The 27014-nt window shown below is 43.2% G+C and overlaps 1 protein-coding gene across 4 annotated transcripts in view; it reads left to right on the plus strand.

The window, feature by feature from the left end:
- IDO2 (indoleamine 2,3-dioxygenase 2) overlaps positions 1-22297 on the plus strand; it is a 66173-nt gene extending 43876 nt beyond the window's left edge. For all 4 annotated transcript variants that reach the window (XM_019953601.2, XM_070781468.1, XM_019953603.2 and 1 more), the window contains 3 exons: positions 11292-11343; positions 19036-19184; positions 21565-22297. In XM_019953601.2, the coding sequence (XP_019809160.2) occupies positions 11292-11343; positions 19036-19184; positions 21565-21920 (557 nt within the window). In that variant the 3' untranslated portion in view covers positions 21921-22297. The remainder of the gene's footprint in view (positions 1-11291; positions 11344-19035; positions 19185-21564) is intronic.
- Positions 22298-27014: the final 4717 nt, after the last annotated feature.

The following is a 27014-nucleotide window of genomic DNA, read 5'->3' on the forward strand; positions in this document are numbered from 1 at the left end:
TGCACATCATACATCGAAGATACCTAAAAATCTACAGTGATCATTACTGTTTTATATGGTGAAGGCTCACTTAGACTTGCTTATATATATATATATATATATATATATTTTTTTTTTTTAATTAAAAGCATGTGTTTTTTTTTTGGTTGCACTGTATGTGGAATCTCAGTTTCCCAACCAGGGACTGAACCCGAGGCCTCTGCACTGGAAGTGCAGAGCCTTAATTACTGAACTGTTATTTATAACCCTTGCTCTTCACTCCTACGTATACATTTATTTTTTTGCCTGTAGGATTTCCTCTAGTGAGAGTCTCTGTTGCTGGGAAACTCATCTAGAAAATGCCTTTTTTTTTCCTTTTATTTATTTATATTTTATTATTTTTATGTTTATTTATATCTTTCATTTTTGCTAGCGACCATATTCTTAGGTGTTGAGTAGATCAGTACTAGTTTCCATTGTTGCTTCTGAGAAGTCTGTCTCCTGTCTTCTTCCCTGTCCTGTCATTTAGTCACTCAGTCATGTCCAACTCTTTCTGTGACCCTGTAGACTGCAGCCTGCCAGGCTCCTCTGTCCATGGAATTCTCCAGGCAAGAGTACTGGAGTGGGTTGCCATTTCCTCCTCACGGGATATTCCTGACCCAGGGATTGAACCCCTGTCTTCTGCTTGGCAGGCAGATTCTTTTCTACTGAGCCACCAGGGAAGCCTTCTCCCTACTTGTCTTCTTTTGTCTGCCTGTTTTCTGTGTTGTTCAGTTTATTACCCCTTGACAATATTATGCTTCTTTACTTGTTATGATTCATTACCCTAGAAAATCCTCAGCCATGAAACCCTCACAAACTGCCTACCTCACTCCCTTTCTGCCTCCTACTGGAACTCTTTTCCTTTCTTTAAATATATCTAAAGAATTTTTACAATGTTGTGTTGTTTCTGCCCTGCTGCTGCTGCTAAGTCGCTTCAGTCGTGTCCGACCCTGTGCGACCCATAGACGGCAGCCCACCAGGCTCCCCATCCTTGGGATTCTCCAGGCAAGAACACTGGAGTGGGTTGCCATTTCCTTTTCCAAAGCAGCATGAAAGTGAAAAGTGAAAATGAAGTCACTCAGTCGTGTCTGACTCTTAGCGACCCCATGGACTGCAGCCCACCAGGCTCTTCTGTCCATGGGATTTTCCAGGCAAGAGTACTGGAGTTGGGCGCCATTGCCTTCTCCGTGTTTCTGCCCTACAATAATGCAAATCAGCTACAATTATATTAATGCATACATCCCCTCCCTCCCTCAGTAACCTCCCCCACCACCCATCGCATCTCTTCAGGTCGTAACAGAGCACCAGACTGGACTTCCTGTGCTACGCAGTAACTTCCTGTCAGCCATCTTACACCTAACAGTGTATCTCTGTTGATGCTACTTTCTCAATTATCCCACTCCCTCACTCCCTCTCTGTGTCCACAAGTCTACTCTCTACATGTACTTCCTACCGGAACTTTAATTCCGGATGTTAGGCCATTCCTCTTTGCCTTTCATTTTCCTAAAATCTTGCTGCTGTTTTCCATCTCTTTCTTTGGGCTGCATTTTGGATTACTTCTTCCAATCTAATTAAATCCTTTACTCTTCAAACTGCTTCTTACCTACTATTAAAGACACACCCTGAGTAGATTGCTTGGTTTTTCACTTTCAGAAGCTGTTATTCTTTTCAACTCTGTTTTATTTAACTTTCTGTTTCCTATAAATGTTTTCAAGCTGAAATGTGCATGTGGTTTTTTATAATCGGTAGGTGAGATAAGTGTGAGAGTTTTAATATTTGGCACTTCTGTTTCTCTTTTCTCACAGTGGTTGTTGTGTGAGAGTTTTAATATTTGGCACTTCTGTTCTCTTTTCTCACAGTGGTTGTTGTGTCTCTTTTTTTCTATGTTTGACCTGTTTTGTTTTGTTTTTCCACTTTGTAATGTTTACTGTTCTTGCAATATCATTTGTAGGTAGGCTTTTGGGACTAGAATAGAGAAATATTTGTATATGATTCTTTCTGGCTCTTGGGAGCACTAAAATTCTGGATTATCATCTTAGATCAACTTGAGCAAGTAAAGACCCATATGTTGATCTGACAGTTGAACCTGGGCTAAAAGTGTACAAAAACAATGATCCCAACTTCTCAGGAACAGATTTTTCTTTTCTTTTTTTTAAGTCCTGTTTTTCTTGGTGCCAAAGTTAGCTCTGATGCCTTCTCCTATGGCAAGCAGGGGTGAATTGAAGGCCTGACTCATACAGAAGTTGAGGGTATAGCATCTGGGGCTCCCTGGATAAGATGAGGAGAGTGTGGAGTAAAATTCCTCACCAAGGCTGGAACCAGGGCTCCTACCATAGCCACTAAACCAGAGCCCGGATGAATCTGAATTGACAAATGCTTTCAGGGAAAAGTGTCTCTCCAGTTCGGTTTTCTGCATCCCTGAGTTTCTGCTTTCTTTGCATTTTTGCCTAATGGCTCCTTGCTGTCTTTTTGGCTGTTCAATTTTCTTTTGGTTACTTTCATATTTATCCAGCTTTTCCTGTTTGTTTGTTTGTTTTCAGTGGAAGGATAGGTCCAAGTAAAACAGCATTCTGTTACCACAAAGGGAAGTCTTTTTCAAGAGGACTGTTTGCATCTCTTCCTTCCCTTGTGTTTCTGCCATCAGTTCCTCTGCACCTGGCTGTCATCATCTCTTGCCAGGACCCCTGCAGTAGCCTTCTACATCTTGTCTCTCAACTGCCTTTTTCCTAGTCTAATCCACACTCTATACAGAAGCCTGAATTGATGTTTAGGAGTGCAAATCAGATTGTGTCACTTTAGTTCTGAAAACTCTTCAGTTTCTCTCCAAGAACAGTCCAATATGGCAACCTGTAGCCACTGAACACTTGCTACATGGCTGGTGCAACCGAGGAGTTAAATTTTTAGCTGCATTTAATTTTAATTAATTGAAATTGAAATTCAAAAAAACTGAATCAGTATAAAATACTTTTCTATTAGACACAGCTTTAGTGTTAGAAAGATTGACTTTCACCTAATTGTTGAAAATTTAGCATCCAAATTAAAATACACTCTAAGTATAAAATAAATTTTAAGTCTATAAGAATGTACACAGAATCTCAAATAATTATTTTTAGAAACCTCATTAATAATTTTGTGTTGGACACATTTGAAATGATAATATTAGCTAAAACATGGTATTGGTATTAATTTTTTCTTTTTTTTTTTAACCTTTCAAAGTATCTCTAGTAGAAAATTTAAAACTACATGTGACCATCAGGCTTCGCAGGTGGTTCAGTGATAAAGATTCCACCTGGTGATGCAGGAGACGTGAGTTCGATCCCTGTGGGAACTGCACACAAAAAAAGATACAGTTCAGATGGATAGTTCAGTTATGCATCTACAGTGCTTTGTTTTAGATGTTGGTAACAGGTGCTTTCTTTTCTAAGTTGTTTCAGTCGTGTCTGACTCTCTGCAACCCTATGGACTGTAGCCCACCAGGCTCCTCTGTCCATGGGATTCTCCAGGCAAGAATACTGGAGTGAATTACCATGTCCTCCTCCAGGGGATCTTCCTGACCCAGGGATTGAACCAACGTCTCTTAGGTCTCCGTCTCTTGCATTGGCAAGCGAGTTCTTTACCACTAGTGCCACCTGGGAAGCCCCTTACCGACCTGTGTGGGATCATCATGAGCATTAATAACGTCATGTGAAAATGCTGCAGTGATTCTGGGCCTGTGGTTTTGGGACTGACCCAAAGCAAGGATTTGCTGAATTTTGTTTTTTTTTAAAGGCCCCTTCTCTGTATAAAACCTAAATCCTCTGCCTCTGAAACATTGAAATAGCAAGTTCCCTTTGGTTTTCCAAGCAAAACAAAAATATGATAAAATTTTCATGAAATGAGTGTGAACTAATCAAGAACAGACATTGTATTTCTCTTCACATTCACTTAAATGCAAAAGAACAAGATACTCAACCAAAATGGTTTGTGTTTTTCAGAACAACAACAAGGGAAGCTTTGAAAGACATCACCCCCATTCACTAAACACACCTGAGCTTGGCCATCAGGCAGAAGCTGCAGTCCACAGGTCATATCTCTGCTCTTCTAGGAAGACACAGGGAAGGACACGGGGGAGGCTTAACTCAGCTGTGTCCTTGGATCTTCTGTGCTCCCTGTAGGATAATGTCACTGGCTTTCAGGAACTACCCTTCTTCGTGCAAGCGTACGCACATATGGTCCAGAAGTAAGACTATTTACATGGCTTTCATCCCTCACCAGTCCCGTGTTAATAGATGGTCTCCATCTGGTGTAGAGAGAAATACCGTCCATCAGCCTTGGTAGGGATTCTAAGGCTTTTCTGCATTGGCTATGGATACACCTGCTCCAGTCTTGTTGCTCCCTCTTGTGGCAGAATTCCTTTAGCATTGTGCCTGCCTTCTTTTAATCTCCCAAAGCCAGGCCTGGAGCTGATATTCTTCTTTAGCTGATATTCTCTCTGTGTGTGTGTGTGTGTGTGCCCCTTCAGTTGCTCAGTTGTGCCTGACATTCTGAAGTCCCATGGACTGTAGCCCACCAGGCTCTTCTGTCCATGGGATTCTCCAGCCAAGGATGCTGGAGTGGGTTGCCATTTCCTCCTCCAGGGGATTTTCCCATCCCAGGGATGGAACCCTCATCTCCTGTATTGACAGGTGGATTTTTTACCCCTAGCACCACCTGGGAAGCCCCTTAGCTAGATGGTGGAGTGTGTTTACTTTCTCCCAACGCCACAGAGTCCCACTCCACCTGCTCACTATCTGGGCCCACTCTTTTCACACTCAGGAGTGTTGCCAAGAAGATCTCTCTTGGTCCTGAGCTGAGCTACCCTTGGGAAGGGATGATGTGGATAAAGTGAAATATTCTTCTTATCCTCTTCGATGCATCCAATCCTAGAATTTTTGCTCCTATGGTGCTCTAGAACCTCCAAGGACTCCTGTACTTGTGCAAAGGCTGTCTTGTCCACAGTACTGTGTGTGCTCAGTTGCTTCTGTCGTGTCTGACTTTTTTGACTGACCCTGTGGACTGTAGCCCACCAGGCTTCTCTGTCCATGGGATTCTCCAGGCAAGAATACTGGAGTGGGTTGCCATTTCCTTCTCCAGGGAATCTTTCTCACCCAGGGATCAAACCTGGGTCTCCTGCATTGCAGTGGGATCCTTTACCCACCGAGCCACCTAGGAAGCCCATCTTATCCATGGGTGACTGTCTAAATCAACATTCTTTGTGGGGAAGAGAGAAGAAAACTCTTATTCAGCCATGAGAATGGCATCACTCTTGCATTTCCCTGATTTGTAATGAGTTAACTCTCTATGTATCTGGGGCGGAGGGGTAGAGGGGCCCGTGCTTTTGTGTGTTCACCGCACATGTCCATGTTTCGTGAAATGCATGGCTTTCCTTAATTTTGGAAATGTCTTTTTATCTTTTACTCATTGCTTTTAGTCAGCTTTTGGGTACACTCTGGACGGTGATTTTTGTTAGTTACATGTTTCAAATGTTTTGGATTGTCTTATTCTGCCTTTTGAAAGCAGAAGTTCTTAATTTAAATAAGCCAGAGTATTTGCCCTTTCTTTTACAGCAGTCTATTTTTAGGAAGTCTTATGTAAGATATAATTTAATAATCAGAGGTCATAAATCTATTTTTCTATGTTTTCTTCTGAAATTGTTTATCTCTCACCCTTCAGCCCTTAATACGCATTTAATGATTATCTCTATAGAGTATGACATAGGAAATACTTTCAATTTCCCTTCTGTGACTCATCACTAATCTGCAATATTAGCATCGTTGTACACCAGATTTTCTTAAATGAATGGATCTCTTTCCAGGCTCCCTATTCTGTTTCATTGTTTCTTTGTCTTTCCCCATACCAAAACCACCTGTCATAAGAGAATTGTAGCTTCACAATATTTCTCATTTTCAGGTAAAGAACTACTCCCTTCCCCCACCCCCACCCCCCACACCTTTGCTTTTCTTCTCCAGGGATGCTTGTCTTATCTTTGACACTTTGCCTTTCATCAGCTTGTCAGACCCCAATTTTTTAAAAACCTGTTAAGGACTTTGATCAAATTTCATTAAACCTATATTCTATAATTTGGAGAAAAATTACATGATTTTGATATTCTCTCTGGTCCTTCTGACCAGGGCAGGTGGAGAGGTGGAGACTGAACACATGATGTCAACAGTCCCAACAATTTTGGCATCAGGAACTGGTTCATGGAAGACAATTTTTACACAGGCCGGGGAGATGCTAGCAATGAGGAGTGGCCATAAATACAGGTGAAGCTTCACTGGATCATCTGCCACTTACCTCCTACTATGGAGCCCGGTTCCTAAGAGGCCACTGACCTGCACCTGTGGCCCAGGGGTTGGGGACCCCTGCATTAATGTTCTCCCCATTCATATCTTTATATTGCTGGGTATTCCTCTATTGTCACAGGGCCTAAAATTTACTCAGAGAACTCTTCTTTAGATACATTTCTTCTTCTAGATGTTGATACAGATTTTATTTCCCATCAACAAAGACATTTCTTAAACTTCTTTGAATTCTTTCAAGATATAAGAGATTTAGATATCTTCTACCTTATTCATAATTACTCTATGTTTTTGCTGCTAATGAATATTATCTTTGAATTTGATATAATATAGTCCATTAAATCTACTACTGTGGGCAGGAATCCCTTAGAAGAAATGGAGTGGCCATGATAGTCAACAAAAGAATCTGAAATGAAGCACTTGGATGCATCTCAAAAATGACAGAATAATCTCTATTCATTTTCAAGGCCAACCATTCATTTCAAGGCAAATCCAGTAATCCAAGTCTATGCCCTGACCAGTAATGCTGAAGATGCTGAAGTTAAATGGTTCTATGAAGACCTACAAGACCTTTTAGAACTAACACCCAAAAAAGATGTCCTTTTCATTAAAGGAGACTAGAATGCAAAAGTAGGAAGTCAAGAAACACCTGGAGTAACAGGAAATTTTGACTTTGGAGTAGAGAATGAAGCAGGACAAAGGCTAATAGAGTTTTGCCAAGAGAACCCACTGGGCATAGTAAAGAACATGGACATCACCAGATGGCCAACTCCAAAATCAGATTGATTGTATTCTTTGCAGCCAAAGATGGAGAGTCTCTATACAGTCAGCAAAAACAAGACCAGGAGCTGACTGTGGCTCAGATCATGAACTCCTTATTGCCAAATTCAGACTTAAATTGAAGAAAGTGGAGAAAACCACTAGACCATTTAGGCGTGACCTAAATCAAATCCCTTATGACCATACAGTGCAAGTGAGAAATAGATTTAAGGGACTAGATCTGATAGACAGAGTACCTGATGATCTATGGACAGAGGTTCGTGACTTGTACGGGAGACAGGGATCAAGACCATCCTCAAGAAAAAGAAATGCAAAAAAGCAAAATGGCTGTCTGAGGAGGCCGTACAAATAGCTGTGAAAAGAAGAAAAGCAAAAAGCAAAGGAGAAAAGGAAAGATATAAGCATCTGAATGCAGAGTTCCAAAGAATAGCAAGAAGAGATAAGAAAGCCTTCCTCAATGATCAATGCAAAGAAATAAAGGAAAACAATAGAATGGGAAAGACTAGAGATCTCTTCAAGACAATGAGAGATACCAAGGGAATATTTCATGCAAAGATGGGCTCAATAAAGGATGGAAATAGTATGGACATAACAGAAGCAGAAGATATTAAGAAGAGGTGGCAAGAATACACAGAAGAACTGTACAAAAAAGATTTTCACGACCCAGATAATCACGATGGTGTGATCACTCAACTCACCTAGAACCAGACATCCTGGAATGTGAAGTCAAGGGGGCCTTAGGAAGTATCACTATGAACAAAGCTAGTGGAGGTGATGGCATTCCAGTTGAACTATTTCAAATCCTAAAAGATGATGTTGTGAAAGTGCTGAACTCAATATGCCAGCAAATTTGGAAAACTCAGCAGTGGCCACAGGACTGGAAAAGGTCAGTTTTCATTCCAATCCCAAAGAAAGGCAATGCCAAAGAATGCCAAACTACCACACAATTGCACTCATTTCACACGCTAGTAAAGTAAATGCTCAAACTTCTCCAAGCCAGGCTTCAGCAATATGTGAACTGTGAACTTCCAGATATTCAAGCTGGTTTTAGAAAAGGCAGAGGAACCAGAGATCAAATTGCCAACATCTGCTGGATCATTGAAAAAGGAAGATAGTTCCAGAAAAACATCTATTTCTGCCTTCTTGACTATGCCAAAGCCTTTGACTGGGTGGATCACAGTAAACTGTGGAAAATTCTGAAAGAGATGGGAATACCAGACCACCTGACCTGCCTCTTGAGAAACCTATATGCAGGTCAGGAGGCAACAGTTAGAACTGGACATGGAACAACAGACTGGTTCCAAATAGGAAAAGGAGTATGTCAAGGCTGTATATTGTCACCCTGCTTATTTAATTTATATGCAGAGTGCATCATGAAAAACGCTGGGCTGGAAGAAGCACAAGCTGGAATCAAGATTGCTGGGAGAAATATCAATAACCTCAGATATGCAGATGATACCACCCTTATGGCAGAAAGTGAAGAGGAACTCAAAAGCCTCTTGATGAAAGTGAAAGAGGAGAGTGAAAAAGCTGGCTTAAAGCTCAACATTCAGAAAACTAAGATCATGGCATCTGGTCCCATCACTTCATGGAAAATAGATGGGGAAACAGTGGCTGACTTTATTTTGGGGGGCTCCAAAATCACTGCAGATGGGGATTGCAGCCATGAAATTAAAAGACACTTAATCCTTGGAAGGAAAGTGATGACCAACCTAGGCAGCATATTAAAAAGCAGAGACATTACTTTGTCAACAAAGGTCCATTTAGTCAATGCTATGGTTTTTCCAGTGGTCATGTATGGATGTGAGAGTTGGACTATAAAGAAAGCTGAGCACTGAAGAATTGATGCTTTTGAACTGTGGTGTGGGAGAAGACTCTTGAGAGTCCCTTGGACTGCAAGGAGATCCAGCCAGTCCATCATAAAGGAGATCAGCCTGAGTGTTCTTTGGAAGGACTGATGTTGAAGCTGAAACTCCAATACTTTGGCCACCTGATGCGAAGAGTTGAGTCATTTGAAAAGACCCTGATGTTGGGAAAGATTGAGGGCAGGAGGAGAAGGGGACGACAGAGGATGAGATGGTTGGATGGCATCACTGACTCAATGGACATGGGCTTGGGTGGACTCCAGGGGTTGGTGATGGACAGGGAGGCCTGGCGTGCTGCAGTCCATGGGGTCGCAAAGAGTCGGACACGACTGAGCAACTGAACTGAACTGAACTGATAGTATCTTTGGATCTCTCTTTGTTCCTAGTTTAGGATGAAATTGATATTTAATATGAAGCTTGAATCTAGCACTTTGATAACTACTCATTAATTCTAATAATGATTTGTTGACTATCTAGATTTTCTACATAGACATCATATTATTTGAGAATAACATTGTTTTGTTTTTTCATTTACCATCCTTATAACATTTCTTTCTTTTAATTTTTGTTCTTATTCTTCAGGCGAGGTGGTGCCTAACATAGTGTTGAATGGAAGTGCCGATACTTGGTTTTGTCTCACATTTTAAAAGATATTTTTAATATCTCACTATTAAGTATAATATGTCCTGAAGGCTTTCTCTGGATTCCTTTTATCAGTTTAAGGAGGATTTTCCTGCCTATTCCAAATTAGCTAATTTTTGTGTTTGTTTTAATCATGAATGGATTATTTATATCTTGGAAATTTTTATATTAAAATTATCTCACATTTGGGAATTGCCTAATGGTCCAGTGGCTAGGATTCTGTGCTTTCACTGCAGAGGATGTAGGTTCAATCCCTGGTCTGGGAACTAAGATTTTACAAGCTGTGGGGCATAGTGAGAAATAGAAAAACAAATTATCTCATGTTGTTGAAATACTCATTTGACTTTCCCTCCTTAAATATGACGAGATGGGTAACACATTAAACTACCTCCAGTCATTATTGCTTAAGCAAAAAGTTTTGCATAGTACTTAGCGTATCTGTGGGAACAGAGCACCGAATGGAGAAGACCCAGAAATAGGGCCCAAAGAAAAGTCCAGCACATGGCACCTTGTTGCAGATGAGCAGGGAGGCTGTGGCAGCCCTCAGAAGCCCTGGGGAGCCCTGAGGCTGATCCAAGACATGAGTTACCTGGGCCCCAGGGGCTTCAGAGAAAACAGAGATAGAGGACCAGAACCCAGGAATGACCGTGGAAAAGGTAAATTGATGATATACAGATGTCACTGATATACAGATGACCCAAACTGATGTCATTATTTGGGTCTCACCAAAAAAAAAAAGTTTCCGTTTTTTTTTTTTTTTTTTTTTTTTTTGCTCAGAAACAAAGAAACATAGACAGGAATCTGGATAACAGAAACACAGAAAGAAACATGTCAGATCCCAGAGGGTCACAAGCATGAAGAAGAGAGAATCAAGGTCAAAAGAGGATGGTCAAAAGGGACTTCCCTGGCGGTCTAGTGGTTAAGCCTTCACCTCCCAGTGCCACGGGTGTGGGTGCCCTGGTTGGGGAGCTAAGATCTCACGTGTCTCTCTCGGCCAAAAAAAACCCAAAGCATAAACCAGAAGCAATATTGCAACCAATCCGCACAGACTTTAAAAATGGTCCATATAAAAATAAAATGGATAAAAAAGAAACCCGAAGGAGCTCAGTACAAATGTGAGGACGTGCTTCCTTGCATACCAGTTAATGAACTAATGAAATCAGTGAGCACCACTCCCTGACTTCAGTTCAGAGCAAACTGCACAGACTAGTGAATATAGGCCGGCGAGCCCGTGTCCAGCCAGGTGCGGCAGAGCCTGGGGGGAAGCTCTCCACGCTCTGCCTGGACACCGAGGGGTCAGAGAGCAGATCCTCTCTGCTTTTCTCCTTTCCGCTTCCCACGTTCTCTCAAATATCATGTCTCTTTAAAAAGATGACACTAAATGTTTTAAAGATGGGCTTGATCTCCCTTTTTGGTTGTTGTTCAGAACAGGGAAGAACCCCAGATGGAAAAGGCCAGTTGTGCAGCTGTTTAACACTCCTGGAAGCACCAGCGAGGGGGCGACAGAAGGGACATTCCTCCCGCTCCTGCTGCGGGGCTCCTTCCAGATTTCTCTGCAGATCAGATAGGGGAGGCGCCCGGGAGGGCTTCGGAGCCCGAGCACATGGAACCTATTTTGCTTTCGTTGCCTGTAGTAAAGTTCACATTTTGATTGCTCCTCTAGATTACGTAGATCCAGACATATTTTATGCAGTCATCCGGATCTTCCTCTCTGGGTAAGTACAGTTCAGCTCTTCTCTGGCTTGAGACGTTTGTAGCCTTTCCCAGGCTTATGAGGGGAGAAACAGGCAGAAACTTCCCAGAGAAAGAAAGATACCAAATAACTCTCCATAACAAAGGAATCACCCAGAGATTCACTCTTGGATAAAAGCAATGGGGAATGGGGTGCCATCTGCTCTGCGTGGCAAATGACCCTGAAGGGTGACTATTTAGAGTAATTGTCCTGAGGCCATCCCTTTAGATTCAATTTGTATTCACCTTTCTTAGAAAACCACCTGGAGGGAGGAGGGAGAAAAAGCTCAGCGTGCCACCCCAAAGCTCTACTATTTATATCCCTTTTCCCTCCCCCCGCCTCCCCATTATCCAGGCTGGTGAAGGCAAAGGCCTTAGCTGAAAAGCTTCCTTCTAATATTCCTGAAATAGCTACCCCATGACAGTTTTTCATATTATTGGTATTCTTCACAATTAGATACATTTCTTATTTATAATATATTAGCCATAATTTGACATATTTTAATGAGATGGCTTCCTATTCACATCAACTGAGAGAAAGGAAGATTTTAAGGATGAAGAGTGAAAGGTGGGAGCAGTGGATGAAAGAGGTAAATGTAAAATAGTCATCACCTAGAGACCATCTTGATAACTAGAAGGTGCCTGAGGCACTGTTGGAAGAATGTTAAGCTGTGTCTGGGTGTAGCAAGAGTCATACCTAATACCAACATCAATAGATGTACTGATTCATCAATAGCTTTAGTGCATGGAGTCAAAATGTGTGTTAAGTATTTTCTCTAGATTGCGTGAGTGTGTGCTGTGAGACAGTTTTGGGGAAGGCCAGCCTGGGTGTGGACCCCTTACTGTAGGGACAGAGAGTGGAAGCAAGTTTTCTAGAGAATAATTTGAGAGTAACAGGTACCTGGATTATGGGGAAAAGAGAAGGACAGGGGAAGAGCAAAGGAATGGAATTGAGAGTGTATCTCAGAATTCAGACTTTCCCTGTGTACCCTTTACTCCTGAAACCCCCACAAAGGGATTATCCATCCTGGGAAAGTGAAAGTGTTAGCGGCTCGGTTTCCTGAGAATCTGGGGAAGATTCACTTCCAAACTCATTCAGGTGTTCAGCAGAATCAGCTCATTGTGGTTTGGGAACTGAGGTCTCTTTCTCTCCTGGCAGAGTCTGCTCTCAGCTTCTAGAAGCCTCCAGAGTCCCTTGTCACACAGTGTGTTTTTGTGTCTGCTCAGTCACTCAGTTGTGTCCCACTCTTTGCAACCGCACGGACTGTACCCAGGCTCCTCTGTCCATGGAATTCTCCAGGCCAGGATACTGGAGTGGGTTGCCATTTCCTTCTCCAGGGGATCATCCCAACCCAGGGATCAAACCCAGGTGTCCCATATTGCAGGCAGATTCTTTACCATCTGAGCCACTGCAAACCCTTAAACTATGTCCTTAAAGAGGTCACAGGGACAGTCATCCCTGGGTGGACTCGAACCACCAATCTTTTGGTTAAGAGCTGAAGACTTTTCTTGCTCTCCATCTTTAGCATGTAGCATCACCAGGGAGGCTTCCCAGGTGGCACTTGTGGTTAAGAAGTCACCTGCCAATGTAGGAAGAGACTCAGGTTTGACCTCTGGATCGGGAAGATCCCCTGGAGGAGGAAATGGCAACCCACTCCAGTATTCTGGCCTGGAAAATCCTATAAGCAGAGTAGCCTGGTAGGTTAATTCTGCTGCTAAGTCGCTTCAGTAGTTTCCGACTCTGTGCGACCCCATAGACAGCAGCCCACCAGGCTCCTCCATCCCTGGGATTCGCCAGGCAAGAACACTGGAGTGGGTTGCCATTTCCTTCTCCAATGCATGAAAGTGAAAAGTGAAAGTGAAGTCGCTCAGCCGTGTCCGACTCTTAGTGACCCCATGGACTGCGCCCTACCAGGCTTCTCCGTCCATGGGATTTTCCAGGCAAGAGTACTGGAGTGGGGTGCCATTGCCTTCTCCAAAGGTTAATTCTATGAAGTTGCCAAGAGTTGGACATGACTGAGCTACTGAGCACACACACACAAAGGTTAAGACAAAGATCTGATTGTAGAATAGATTCCAGCAATAAATATTAAGCAAAACATGTAGAGAAGCTTTGGTAGGATTAGAAGGGAGAAGAAAGGGCCATTAAAAAACAATGTGTGAAATAGCCTGGGATTTAGGAAGACCTAATTCTGGAAAATCTCTTTGTGCTTCACGTTTCCCTTTGATTATGTGTTGGTCTCCACCATTCCCTAACAAATTAACACAGTTTAGCAAGGCACCTTCCTATGGGTCACAAGGCCAGGTAGGCTCAGCTTGCTTCACTGCTTGGGACCTCAAAAGGCTGAAGTCAGAGGGTCTGCTGGGCTTGAGCCCTGATCCTGAGAATCTGAGGAAGATTCACTTCCAAACTCATTCAAGTGTTCAGCAGGATCAGCTTATTGTGGTTTGGGAACTGAAGTCTCTTTCTTTCCTGGCAGAGTCTGCTCTCAGCTTCTAGAAGCCTCCAGAGGAGTCCCTTGTCACACACGTGTGTTTCTGTGCTTGCTCAGTCACTCAGTTGTGTCCGACTCTTTGCAACCCTATGGACTGTAGCCTGCTGGGCTCTTCTGTCCACTGAATTTTCCAGGCAAGAATACTGGAGTAGATTGCCATTTCCTTCTTCAGGGGATCTTCCTGACCCAGGGATTGAACCCTCATCTCCTATATCTCCTGTATCGACAGGTAGATTCTTTACCACTGCAGCTCCTGGGAAGTAGCAAAAGGCCCCTGCTATTTAGCAATGGCACTCCTGACTCGTCTCATAATTCAGACCTCTCAGAGGTCCCCTTCTGCCACCAACCAGAGAAAACGCCCTGCTTTTAAGGTCTTGTGTGATTAATCTCCTCTAGGTAATCCAGGATAACTGCCTATATTAAAGTCACTAGTTAGTGGCCTTAATTACACCTTCAGGGTTCCTTTTGCTTGCCATATATCATATCCACAGGCATGCTGTCTTACAACATTAACAGTTCTTGGAGTTAGAATGGGAATCTTGGGGCAACGTTTTTAGAATTCCATCTCCAGTAAGTCCCCTACATATGAACGAGTCCATTCTGAGAATCCAGTCCTAAATCCAATAAAGTTTGCCTGCTTCTGCTAAGTCACTTCAGTCGTGTCCAACTCTGTGTGACCCCATGGACTGCAGCCTACCAGGCTCCTCCATCCATGGGATGTTCCAGGCAAGAGTACTGGAGTGGGGTGCCATTGCCTTCTCTAGATACACAATTAACACCATCCAGTATATGGTACCATACTGAATAGGCTTATAATACTTTTCACACAGATAATACATAAAAACACACACACAAAATTTTAAAAAATTCAATCTTTCAGTACAGTACCTTGAAAAGTACAGTAGTACAGCACAGCAGCTGGCATCCAGGGGCTGGCATCCATTGAACAGATAAGAAGAGTTACTGACTGGGGGAGAGGGAGGAAGGAGGGGATGGTAGAGCTGAAGGGTCATCAGCAAATAGGAAACAGAGGGAAAGTTGCAGCGTCTTTGAAAGTTTGTAACTGCAGGGTTCCTATGTAGGGGACTTCCTATGTTGTGATTAAATGGACACCAGAGGGTAACTTCATTTTCATTAAAATAGGTTTCTGGGTCAGTGATGCCCTTTGTCTCTGATCTACATAAATGCCTGCTTTCTGTTTCTGAGCCTCAAAATTATTCCCCACATAGTTAAATAAACCAAGTGGCCAGGAGCCATTCCTAAACATGCTGGTGGCCAAGAACATCTGGATTGTTGAACGTTCCTAGTAGACTTGTCTTGAAAAATCTAAATCTGTCCCTGTGTTCTTGATTTGTCCTATGCTTGATTTATTATTTCTGTTGACTTAAATTTACTTAAAAGTTTGGAGAGAGTCCATCTGTAAATGAAACAGTTTCCTTTATTTCTCACTCATGTTAAATTTCTCAGGGAAGCTATCAGTCCCTTTGGAAAACAATGTCATTGCATTTCTTTCTTTTTTTCTGTTTAAACATCCCCTTCTCTGAGGTTTACTAGAAATATGCTACAAAAAGGGCTAAAAATAAACTTGCCTATAGAGACTTGAAAATTATTCCTTTTCTTCACCAAGAACAATTTGGGCCTAAGAATGCATGGGAGCAATTCTTGGGCTATTGAGAGGAACCCAGTTTTTCTTCCTCAGATTAATCTCATCGAAGATGGGGAATATGGGTTTTGAAAATAGACGCCTTCTTTTTATTTATTTTTAACTTTCACGCTGTTTTTCTTTTATCTATTATCTTCTGTTAAGCTGGCCAGGTCCTTTCAAGAAGTACACTTGGATTTACATATTCTGGGGCTTCTCTGATGGTTCATACGATAAAGAATCTGCCTGCAATGCAGGAGACCCAGGTTTGATCGCTGTGTCGGGAAGATCCCCTGGAGAAGGAAATGGCAACCCACTCCAGTATTCTTGCCTAGAGAATTCCATGGACAGAGGAGCCTGGTGGGCTGGGCTGTATAGTCAATAGGATCACAAAGAGTCAAACATGACTGAGTGACTAACATTTTACATATTCTAGATATTTAATGCTTAATTATGTAATGCTATTTTTTCATCCTTTCATTGATCAAATACTTAGTGAGGGCTATGTCAATGCCAGGCATGGTTCTATTAATAGGTGCTGGGAATGAAGCAGTAGAACAAACAACCAGTTCATTCCTGTGGAGCCTACATGTTAATCATAGCACATGTTTATTAATATGTGAATAATTAATGAATAAATAGCATAATTATAATTTATTATAATTATAAATACATTTATATTTGGTGAATAAAATAAACATATTTATTTTATTAATATGAATGAATAAATATAAGGAAGGCAAGTATCATACTCTATGTGTTACAGCAATAAAAGCTATAGAAGTAGAATAAGAGCATTATGGAATGTTAGGAGTGGTAGCCAAAGTTCTTATTTATTTATTGTGGTCTGTGAATGCCATGTTCCTAAAGGATGTTTTAGAAGATGCAGGAAAGAAGTGAGGAGTAAGCTACTCAGGTACCTGCTCCGTGCAAAAGGAGCAACGTCACAGTGACCCAGGCGTGGGAGGACTGTTGAAGGAAGAGCTGCCCTGAGCCCAGAAGTGCTCCCAAGGAGGAAAGGCGGGGAGAATGAGGAAAACAACTGATGGGGTCCAGACCATGTAGAGGTTCCTTGGTTTCCTTTCTGAGTGTGATGAACAGCGCGGGCAAGTTCTGAGAAAAGTGACATGAGCTGTCTCAAGTTTCAGGTTGTCACTCTTATCTTCTGAGTGGGGGAATAGATGGGGCCCAGGAAAGCACTTAAGAAGCTCTGACCGCAAGATAGGGTGGTGGCTTGGGCTTGGATGGGGGCAGTAGAGACACTGAGAAACGGTCAGTTCTGAATGGATATGGATTGAAGGGAAGGTTGACAGGATCTGCTCTTGGATCACACATAGAATGGAAGAGAAAGAGGTCCATCAGAGAGGACTCTAGGTTTATGGCTGGACCTGTGGAAAGGATGGAGCCACCATTGGCTTTTCTCCGACGGTAGAGACATGGGAGGAGCCGACCTGGCAAAAGGAAGGGGGAGTGGAGAGGTCACTTTGGGGTGAAGCCCTTCCTATGGAGATGTCTAGTAGGCAGCTGAACACATGTATCTGGAATATAAGGAAGAGGCTGAGGTCCACGTGCACATTTGTCAATAGTCTAGTATAGCTGGCTTTGAAATCCACGAGGTGAGATGAGATGATGTGGGAATGAGAGTAGTGAGAGGTGCATGGACTAAGTCCTGAGCGTGTCCAGCACTTAGGAGCGGTCATGAAGGGAAGGGGCTAGGGAACGAGCCCAGAGACCAAATGAGACCATCAACAGGATTACAGAGAACAATCCAAACCAATACTGCCAATGTTTGGTCCACTTATCACACAATAGCAGTCCGGGCTTCAACATTTCTGCCCCATAAAATGTTGTTTAGAAGTTTTATTGGACCAATGTCCCAAACTCTGATGAGTCATCAGAACTTTCTGGAATGCACTTGATGCTTTCAGCCGCTCTAGGTACTAGGTACAAGTCAGGAGGGACTTCACAGGTGGCTTAGTGGTAAAGAACCCACCTGCCAAGGCAGGAGACGAAGGAGATGTGGGTTCCATCCCTGGGTCAGGAAGATCCCCTGGAGGAGGAAATGGGAACCCACTCCAGTATTCTTGTCTGGAAAATCCCATAGACTGAGGAGTTGAGTAGGCTACAGTCCATGGGGTTGCAGAGTCTGACACTGAGTGACTGAGCTCATATGCACAGGTCAGGAGAACTGAGACTAAGAAGGGCTTGTATAAAGTTACCAAAAAATGAAAGGAGGGAGCTGAGGTTACAATTCAGTGTGAATAGTATGATAAAATGGCTGATATTTATTGAACACAATATTTTTCAGACACTGGGCAGCTATTATTTTAATTAGTTCTCCCAACAACCCAATAAGATTGATACTAATATTATTCCAATTAAGAAACTGAGGCTTGGGAAGTGAATTAACTCAGCCAAGGCTCAGAGTTACTAAGTATCAAAGCTGAGACTCAATTCCACATCTGCCTAAGACAGAGTCCTTTCTCCTAAGAGCCACAGCAGGTTTTGATCTTAGACTCAGACCCTCCCTGGGCTCCTCCCATTCACTCCCGGCTCTTCTGTGTGTCATCTCCTTGTGTGGTGATATTTCTCCAAATGCAAAGGCCACTATGATATTCATCCAGCAAAACTGCAGAACAGCTGATGCAAAACAGCCCCCAAAGAAAATAAGCGTGTTTCCTATTCAGGGAGGTATTTGAAAAAGGTCATGGATGCCAGCTGAGCAGTCTGTCTGAGGCTTCTGTATGTGCGTGATGTGTGTGTTTCCCTTCTCTTGAGCAAAATGATTTTTAGAATTACAGGAAGGACGGCAGACATCAACGTAAGTCTGCCATCTGCTATTTAAAGCCTTAACAACAGGGTTCCCAGCAATAAGAGAAGAATATTTTGTTCTCAGCAAAAGAAATTAACACGTGGGTGGGTGGGGTCTTGGGAAGTAAAACTAGAGAATTACAAATTTAGGGGTCAAGTTCTAGTTGCTGCACTAAGAATGGTGGTCCTGGAGACAGCGCCTTGAGACTGCTTCTGTATTAAATGGGTTTTAAAATGCCTGGATCTACTCCAGGAAGAATAAGTGAGAAAATGTAGGGGAATTTGATATGTAAACTATATTCTCGCCTGGAGAATTCCGTGGAAAAAGGAGCCCGCCAGGCTACAGGCCATGGGGTCACAGAGTTGGACATGACTGAGTGACTAACACACACACACACACACACACACACACAGCATATTCTTGGGGTTGCTGATTCTGTCTCATTGTGGAGTTACTCACATACACGCCAAGAATGTTCAAGACCCCCTAAAATATCAGAAATGAGTAAAATGAGTAAATGAGTAAATGAAATGAGTAAAATGGTTGGGGGACTCAGAAAAAGGGAGACTCAGACAAAAAAGATGAAGACGTGGAATCAGGGTGAAAGAAGAGGAGAGAAAAGAAGATAGGAAAGGGTGTTCCCTTTCTTGCTTGATCTGTATCCTGATCAGAAAAGACACTCTTAAATCCTAGTATGCACTTCCATCTGACTTTTGTTCTTACCTAGATGGAAGGATAACCCAGCACTGCCTGCGGGCTTGGTATACGAAGGTGTCTCCAAAGAGCCCCTGAGTTACTCTGGAGGAAGCGCTGCTCAGAGCACAATACTGCATGCCTTTGATGAGTTCTTGGGCGTCCGTCACAGCAAGGAGAGTGGTAAATCAGTCATTTTTCTTTTTTCTTGTTTTTTTCCTTATCAGAGAGGAAGAGCAGAGCTGTTTTCACCAGTTGGTAAGTCCAACTATAAGTCAGAAAGTCTGCACTCCTCCCGATTAACCAGGAGACTGTGTGCCTGCCATCTGTGATTGTATCCAGCCAATTCGTATCAGAGCTCAACTGAATGTTGGGTTTTACTTCCAAACTTTAAAACACTGCTGAATTTCCAGCAGTCCCCTGTAACTTTATTTGGATCCTTAGATTTGGAGAAGGCAATGGCACCTCACTGCAGTACTCTTGCCTGGAAAATCCCATGGGCAGAGGAGCCTGGTAGGCTGCAGGCCATGGGGTCATGAAGAGTCGGACATGATTGAGTGAATTCACTTTCACTTTTCACTTTCATGCATTGGAGAAGGAAGTGGCAACCCACTCCAGTGTTCTTGCCTGGAGAATCCCAGGGATGGGGGAGCCTGGAGGGCTGCCGTCTATGGGGTCACACAGAGTCGGACACGAGTGAAGCGACTTAGCAGCAGCAGCAGCAGCAGGCAGTAGATTGCTTTTTCTAGAGTGGGGGAGTGGTCTGGAGACTGAGGCCCAGACCCTGTGTTGACAAGTCAGGATGTAGCTGCTGATAGATGTGGGTTCCTCCACTGAAGCCTGTCCCCATAAAAATAGTGCAGCCTCAACCCACACCCCTCTAGACCCGAACAGGGTTCTGCCATCTTGCAAGCTTGAAAGGGTGCCTTTCCTTACCTGCCATCATCAAGCCAAATGCTCAACAGCTGCAAAAAGACATTTCCTAGTGCAAAGTTTCTAAGCTGGAATAAAAAAAAAGAAAAAGAAAAAAACCGACTAGAATTTGGTCATAGAATCTAGAAAGAAAGAAAGTGAAGTTGCTCAGTCGTGTCCGACTCTTTGTGACCCCATGGACTGTAGCCTACCAGGTTCCGCTATCCGTGGGATTTTCCAGGCAAGAATACTGGAGTGGGTTGCCATTTCCTTCTCCAGGAAATCTTCCCACCCAGGGATTGAACCCGGGTCTCCCACATGGTAGGCACTGTAGGCAGACGGTTTACCGTCTGAGCCACCAGGGAAGAATCTAGTCTCACCCACAAAAGGCAGTTCTCTAGAACTATGATCAATTTTCATGGGCTTTTTTATTTTTTTTCTGGGGGCGCGGGTGGGGGAAGTATAATGCTTTACAATACTGTGTTAGTTTCTGCTGTACAATGAAGTGAATCTGCCACATACACACATATATCCACTTCCTCTTGGACTTCCCTCCCATTCGCTGCCCCATCCCACTTCTAGGTCATCACAGAGCACCGAGCTGAGCTCCCTGTGCTCTACAGCAGGTTCCCACTAGCTATCTATTCTGTACACAGTAATCTACATGCGTCAGTCCTTCTCTCCCAACTTGTCCACATGTCGGTGTCTCTACTCTTGCCCTGAAAACAGGCTCATCTGTACCATTTTTCTAGATTCCATATGTATGTGTTAATATATGATATTTTTTTGTCATTCTGACTTATTTCACTCTGTGTGACAGACTCAGAGCCCATCCACATCTCTGCAAATGATCTAATACTCTTCTTTTTCATAACTGAATAATATTCCATGGGCTTCTGATTTGATGATGTTAATGATGTACCATGATTAATATTAATCCCATAATGAATTTCCTATAGATGATCTCTCTTCTATCTATATTTCCCATACTTATCTATTGACCCGATTTTTAAACAATTTGACTTTGAGGCTATTACTAAAACAATTATTCATTCTTTATCTTCTTGCCCTCAGAAACTTATATCACTTTCCTCTTCCTTAGCACTCCCTCTAAAATGAAGCACTTGAGAGACAAAATTCAGCAGAATATTTAGCTCCTCCATTTAAGGGTCCATGCCTTACCTTTGTGGATCCACCTTGTGTGACGAGGGAGATATTTCAGCCCACATTTCAGAGATGATAACTATTTATACATTGGCTGGTAGAGCTGGTTCCAGGTTAGTTATCTGAAATGGGGCTTGCTTCTTTTCCCTTCCTCATTTCCAATCAACATTTGGAGGCTTTGGGAATTCCCTGGTAATTAAGACCCTGTGCTTCCAATACGTGGGTGGAGCTTCAGTCTCTGGCCAGGGAACTAAGTTCCCACATGCTAAGTGAGGGAGCAAAAATATTAAAAATAAATAAATAAATAATTAAAAAAGAGAAAAGGCTTTGGAGGATGTGATGTCTGTAAGCACAAGAGCCAGCCAAGTTGCCTGGATACGTTAGGATGAGTAATGAGGATCAGGGCGGCATGATGTCTTGACAAGTAGACTGGTTTGCTTATCTTTCCACAGGGAGTTACAGCCTTGTCCTGCGATCTTTCTTTCAGCTGATTTTCTGCACAGGATGAGGGATTACATGCCTCCTTCACACAGGGCCTTCCTAGAAGAAATTTGCGTGGCTCCTTCCCTGAGGACCCACATCATGTCCTCTGGGAACAGCCAGCTTCTGACGGCCTATAACCAGTGTGTGGAGAGCCTGGCAGCCCTGCGCACCTACCACCTGGCCCTGGTGACCAAGTACCTCATCACAGCTGCATCCAGAGCAAAGGCCCAGAGGACGAGCCACCTCCCAAGGCCCCCTCAGGCCCTAGAGGAGAGGGGCACCGGGGGAACGGCCGTCGTGAGCTTCCTGAAGAGTGTCAGGGACAAGACGCTGGAGACACTGCTCCACCCAAGCGGCTGAGGGACCGCCCTCTCACCGGCAGCGCAAACCCAGCAACCGCAGGGGTCTGTCCTTGTTCTCCTCTCGCTGGACAGTGGGCAGACCTGCAGAATGGGACTATTCTGTCTGGAATAATCTGAAAGGGACCTCAGTGCCATTCGCGTCCTTGCTCCCCAGAACACCACCTTTTCTTTTACTGAGAGCTATTCACAGAAGAGAGTTTTCATGGCCTGAAACTCATTATTCCCTCTCTAGTTACTGTTTTATAGCAAACAGCTCTGGATTACCCCTTTAGAACCACCCCCGCCCCCGGGAGCAAGTGTACCCCTACTCTGTTTGTCAAACTATAGAAACCCAATCTACATTTCACTAATCAAATAAAATTGCTTATGCACGGATCACCTTGCTGATTTCTCAAAAAACAAAAACAAAACTTTCCTGCATCCATTCATTTACTCACCAACTTACTAAGTTCTTACTGAGTCCTGGCTTAGGGGTCGTGCTGTGCTGTGCTTAGTTGTTCAGTCATGTCTGACTCTTTGCAAGGCTATGGACTGTAGCCCCCCAGGATCCTCTGTCCATAGGCATTTTCCAGGCAAGAATACTAGAGTGGGTTGCCATGCCCTACTCCAGGGGATCTTCCCAACCAGGGATTGAACCCAGGTCTCTTGCATTATGAGCAGATTCTTTAACATCTGAGCCATCAGGAAAGCCCATTAATACTTCAGTGGGTAGCCATCCCCTTCTCCAGGGGATCTTCCCAACCCAGGAATCAAACCGGGGTCTCCTGAATTGCAGGCAGATTCTTTACCAGCTGAGCTACCAGGGAAGTCTGGCTTAGCGATTACAGCAGGGCTTTTTCAGGCCCCAGGCTATCACTCTCTCCCTGCATGTGCAGAATTTGGGGGCAGAAAATTGGAAATGCTCCAGGGGATATGAGAAGGGAAGAGAAAGTGGAAGACAAGACTAAAATCACCAGCATGGAAATGGGTAGTTAATGTTACAGGAACAGATGAGGCGTAGCCACACGCTTCAGAAGTTTGTACTTTCTAGTTCGGTTTCTTTCTTTATTTTTAAAAGAATGATTCTTTCTTCTTATGCTGAAAGTTTGTATTTGTAAAGTGAATGAATTGATCCTTATGGACTCTCAATGCCCAAGACCCTTAATAAGAAACCAGTACAATCTTTGGGGGTGCCAGGAAGTCCCTACATCATCCAAGGACTTGGTCTTGCCAAAAAAAAAAAAAAAAAAAGGAAAGTGTGGATGATGAAGCCAAGAGCATGTGGTCTGAGTGGACCAAGAAAAACTCTGATGGTGTCCTCTCTGTCTACAGCTTAGGTCAGAGTCTCGGCTCAGAAGACAGAGGCTCTCATCACTCATAAAGCCTTTTCTCTCCATATACCGTCCTTGTGCTTGACAAGTGGATTGTAAAACTTATGGAATTGTACTTGGATATATTTATTTCTCTTCGATCTGCTCTCCTAACTGCTCTAGCTTGGTATCAATAAACCCAGACTGCTTGTACACTGGGTCCAAGGAGGCGGATCAAGTAGGAACACCATCGCCCATTGTTGCTGTCATTCTTGTTCAAAAAGAAAGTAACATTTAAAATATGTCTGAATTCTGTCTTTGAATTCTGACTTCTCCATTTTTAAAATTTGGTTTGCTTAATTGATGTAGAGTTGATTTACAATATTGTGTTAGTCTCAGGTGTACAGCAATGTGATTCTGTTATACATATATCTATGGGTGAATATAGATACATTGACCAAATTTAGAATATCCTTCATTCTCAGCTTCCTGTTTTTTTTTTTTAATGCACTTTCTTTCCTTAAAAAATTTATTTGTTTATTTTAATTGGAGGATAACTGCTTTCCAATATTGTGATGGCTTTTGCCATACATCAGCATGAATCAGCCATAGGCAGACATGTGTCCCCCCATCCTGAAGCCCCCTCCACTCCCCTCCCCACCCCATCCCTCTAGGTTGTCACAGAGCACTGGCCTTGGGTTCCCTGCATCACACATCAAACTCCCACTGGCTATCTATTTTACATATGGCAATTATACATTTCAGTGCTTTTCTCTCAAATCATCCCACCCTCTCCTTCTCCCACTGAGTCCAAAAGTCTGTTCTTTAAGTCCGTGTCTCCTTTGCTGCCCTGCATATAGGATCATTGGTACCATCTTTCTAGATTTCATATATATGCATTAATATACGATATTTGTCTTTCTTTCTCACTTACCTCCTTCTGTATAATAGGCTTTAGTTTCATCCACCTCATTAGAACTGACTCAAAGGCATTTCTTTTTATAGCTGAGTAATAGTCCGCTGTGTATAAGCACCACAACTTCCTTATCCATTCATCTGCTGAGGGACATCTAAGTTGCTTCCATATCCTAGCTGTTGTAAATAGTCTCAATTCCTGTTTCTTACACAGTCGAGATGATCTTTCATAATCAAGATTGGTCTCAGGGTGGTTATAAGTCACAAACGTTATAGTTCTTGTCATGAATGAAAGTTTGCATGGTTGCGGGATGAGGCTCAGAGCATCGTGCAGACACCAGTGCAAGAGAGAACACGGTATTCCTCCAGCTTCTTGGATTCAGAGTCTGCTTGGCAATAAAAATGACCATTTATCATTTAGGGATCCTAGGAAGTAGAAAGTGACCAAAGCGTGGACTTAAAGAGAGGAAAAAACCTGGGTCCGTATTCCAGTTTTGTTACATTTCACGACAGGCAAATACATTATTTAATCTTTCAGAGCCATAGTTCACTCACTTGAGGGGAGCTGAACTAGAGAGTGAGTGAAAAACTGTTGGTTATGGTATTTTATTATGTGACCTTGAACTAGGGGGAGCCATGTCTAGTTGTCAGGAAGCTCTGGCTTCCTAGAAGGAAAGTTGGACCTGTCTCTATCCTGCACTTGGTAAAGGAAACAGGTAACATGGCCTCAAAACAGGCAAGGAAAGTGAGACAGAACCTGGAATTTTCTTGAAATAAGTAGGCCTGAGTGGGGAGTAATGAAGGGCTTTGAGAACTTAAAAAAGAATACCAGTTCAGTCTAGGTTTTGAATCTAGGCTTATATCAATGAAAAAATGTTTTTCCCCTGAGAGTGACCAGATTCACAAAGACTCGTCTTCCCTGGAATCCTTTCCACAGATCCAAGCCCACACAAAGAGACCACAGGGCTTGATTCTGAGCAGGTTTTCAATAAATGTTGAATAACTAGAAAACCAGGTAGACTGAAGGAAGCGGGAAGGGAAGTGAATAAAGTGTGACCCTCAAAGCTTTCAGAATGTTTTGTTTGTTTTCATTATACAAGGATGAAATCAGTGCAAACCAAAGAGTTTCTTTGCCAAGGAACCAACTCCTAATTCATGTTCAAGGTTTGATGTCTATAGCCAAGTGAGTTCCATTTTCAGCTTTATGGCAGAGTAGAGAAAACAAAGCTTCCATAACAAAAAAGAACACATTTCCCCCCAAGAATTCTAAAGATAAAGGGTGTCCACATTAGTGGGCGAAAATGACTTATTGTATGATTGAAATGATGTGATGATGATGGTATGAGGATGTTAGCACAAGCTTGAAGAAAAAGTCAAAGTATAGGCTTGACATGTAGGCTCAGACACTCTCTCTGTATCTGTATGTGTCTATACTTATGTCTGTACCTACATCTACATCCATACCTATCCCAAGAGGAAGACCCAGGGAGAGCCAATGCTGTGGTTCAAGTCTGAAAGCTGTGTGCTGGAGAATTCTTTCCTTCTCATGGGAGGATGAGCCTTTTGGTTCTATTCAGGCCTTCACCTGATTAGATGAGACCCACCCACCTAAGGTGGGGCTTCCCAGGTGGCACTAGTGGCAAAGAACCTGCCTGCCAATGCAGGAGATGTGAGAGACACAGGCTCAGTTCCTGAGTCGGGAAGATCCCCTGGAGGAGGGCGTGGCAACTCACTCCAGTATTCTTGCCTGGAGAATCCCATGGACAGAGGAGCCTGGTGTGTTACAGGGCATGGGGTCACAAAGAGGCAAGTTAGCACACACCCGCCTCACCTAGGGTTGGGCAACCCGTTTTACTCCAAGTCCACAGACCTAAGTGTTCGTTTCATCCCCAACACCCTCACAGAAACATCCATAAAGTAGTGTTTGACCAAATATCTGGGCATCTGGCCAAAGGGATCAATTAAATTAGTCATCCCAAACTTCTTTGAGAAATTATGGAGTCTAACACATACTCTCCCCATGCTCTTCACTAGCGGAAGAATCTTCCTCTGTAATGACGGAGAGGAGGTAAAAAAAATGTCACAAAGTTGAGCCATCCTCTAAGAGAGGCAGGGAAGGGGTGAAGTAGTGAAGGGGCAGATGCCACCAGGAAAATCAAGGAGGCCCACCCAGAAAAAGCTGACCTCGTTCACATCTGAAAGCTCATTATGCTGGGGATCCATGTGCAAAGGAACCACTGTCTCTCTTAATAGTGATAAAATCCCACTGCTCTGAGGCTGAGAATGTAGGACAAGTCTTTCTTCCTGTATCGGTTTCTTTACCAAACCTGAGAAGGAGGAACAAGGTGTTAAGTCCAAAACCCTGTAGATTCACCTTCTCCCTGGGGGCCCCCACCACCCACCACTGTTGGTGACAAGGAAGCACGGAGTCCCTTCTATCCTCTGCTCTTGTCCAGCTAGGATGAGTTTAGTAATTTTTCCAAGAATTTAAAGATTCAGGCTTTCAGACTATAGGAAGTTTTGTCTCCGGGGGGTGGGGCGGGGGAGTTGGTTATTTATTTTTGTCATGACAGTTTTATTTTTTATTTTTGAAAAATGAGTGTCTTTGTTTAGACAAAGCCTTAGGGCTTCCCTGCTGGCCCAGACAGTTAAGAAACCGCCTGCAATGCGGGAGACCTGGGTTTGATCCCTGGGTTGGGAAGATCCCCTGGTAAAGGGAAAAGCTACCCACGCTGGTATTCTTGCCTAGAGAATCCCCATGGACAGAGAAGCCTGGCAGGCTATACAGTCCATGGGGTGGCGAAGAGTTGGCCAGGACTGAGCAACTAAGCACAATTGGGGCATGAGGGATTAGTCACTGTTTTATTCAAAATGATGCATTTATCCAG

Source organism: Bos indicus, chromosome 27 (assembly GCF_029378745.1).
Source record: "Bos indicus isolate NIAB-ARS_2022 breed Sahiwal x Tharparkar chromosome 27, NIAB-ARS_B.indTharparkar_mat_pri_1.0, whole genome shotgun sequence".
Lineage (NCBI taxonomy): Eukaryota > Metazoa > Chordata > Mammalia > Artiodactyla > Bovidae > Bos > Bos indicus.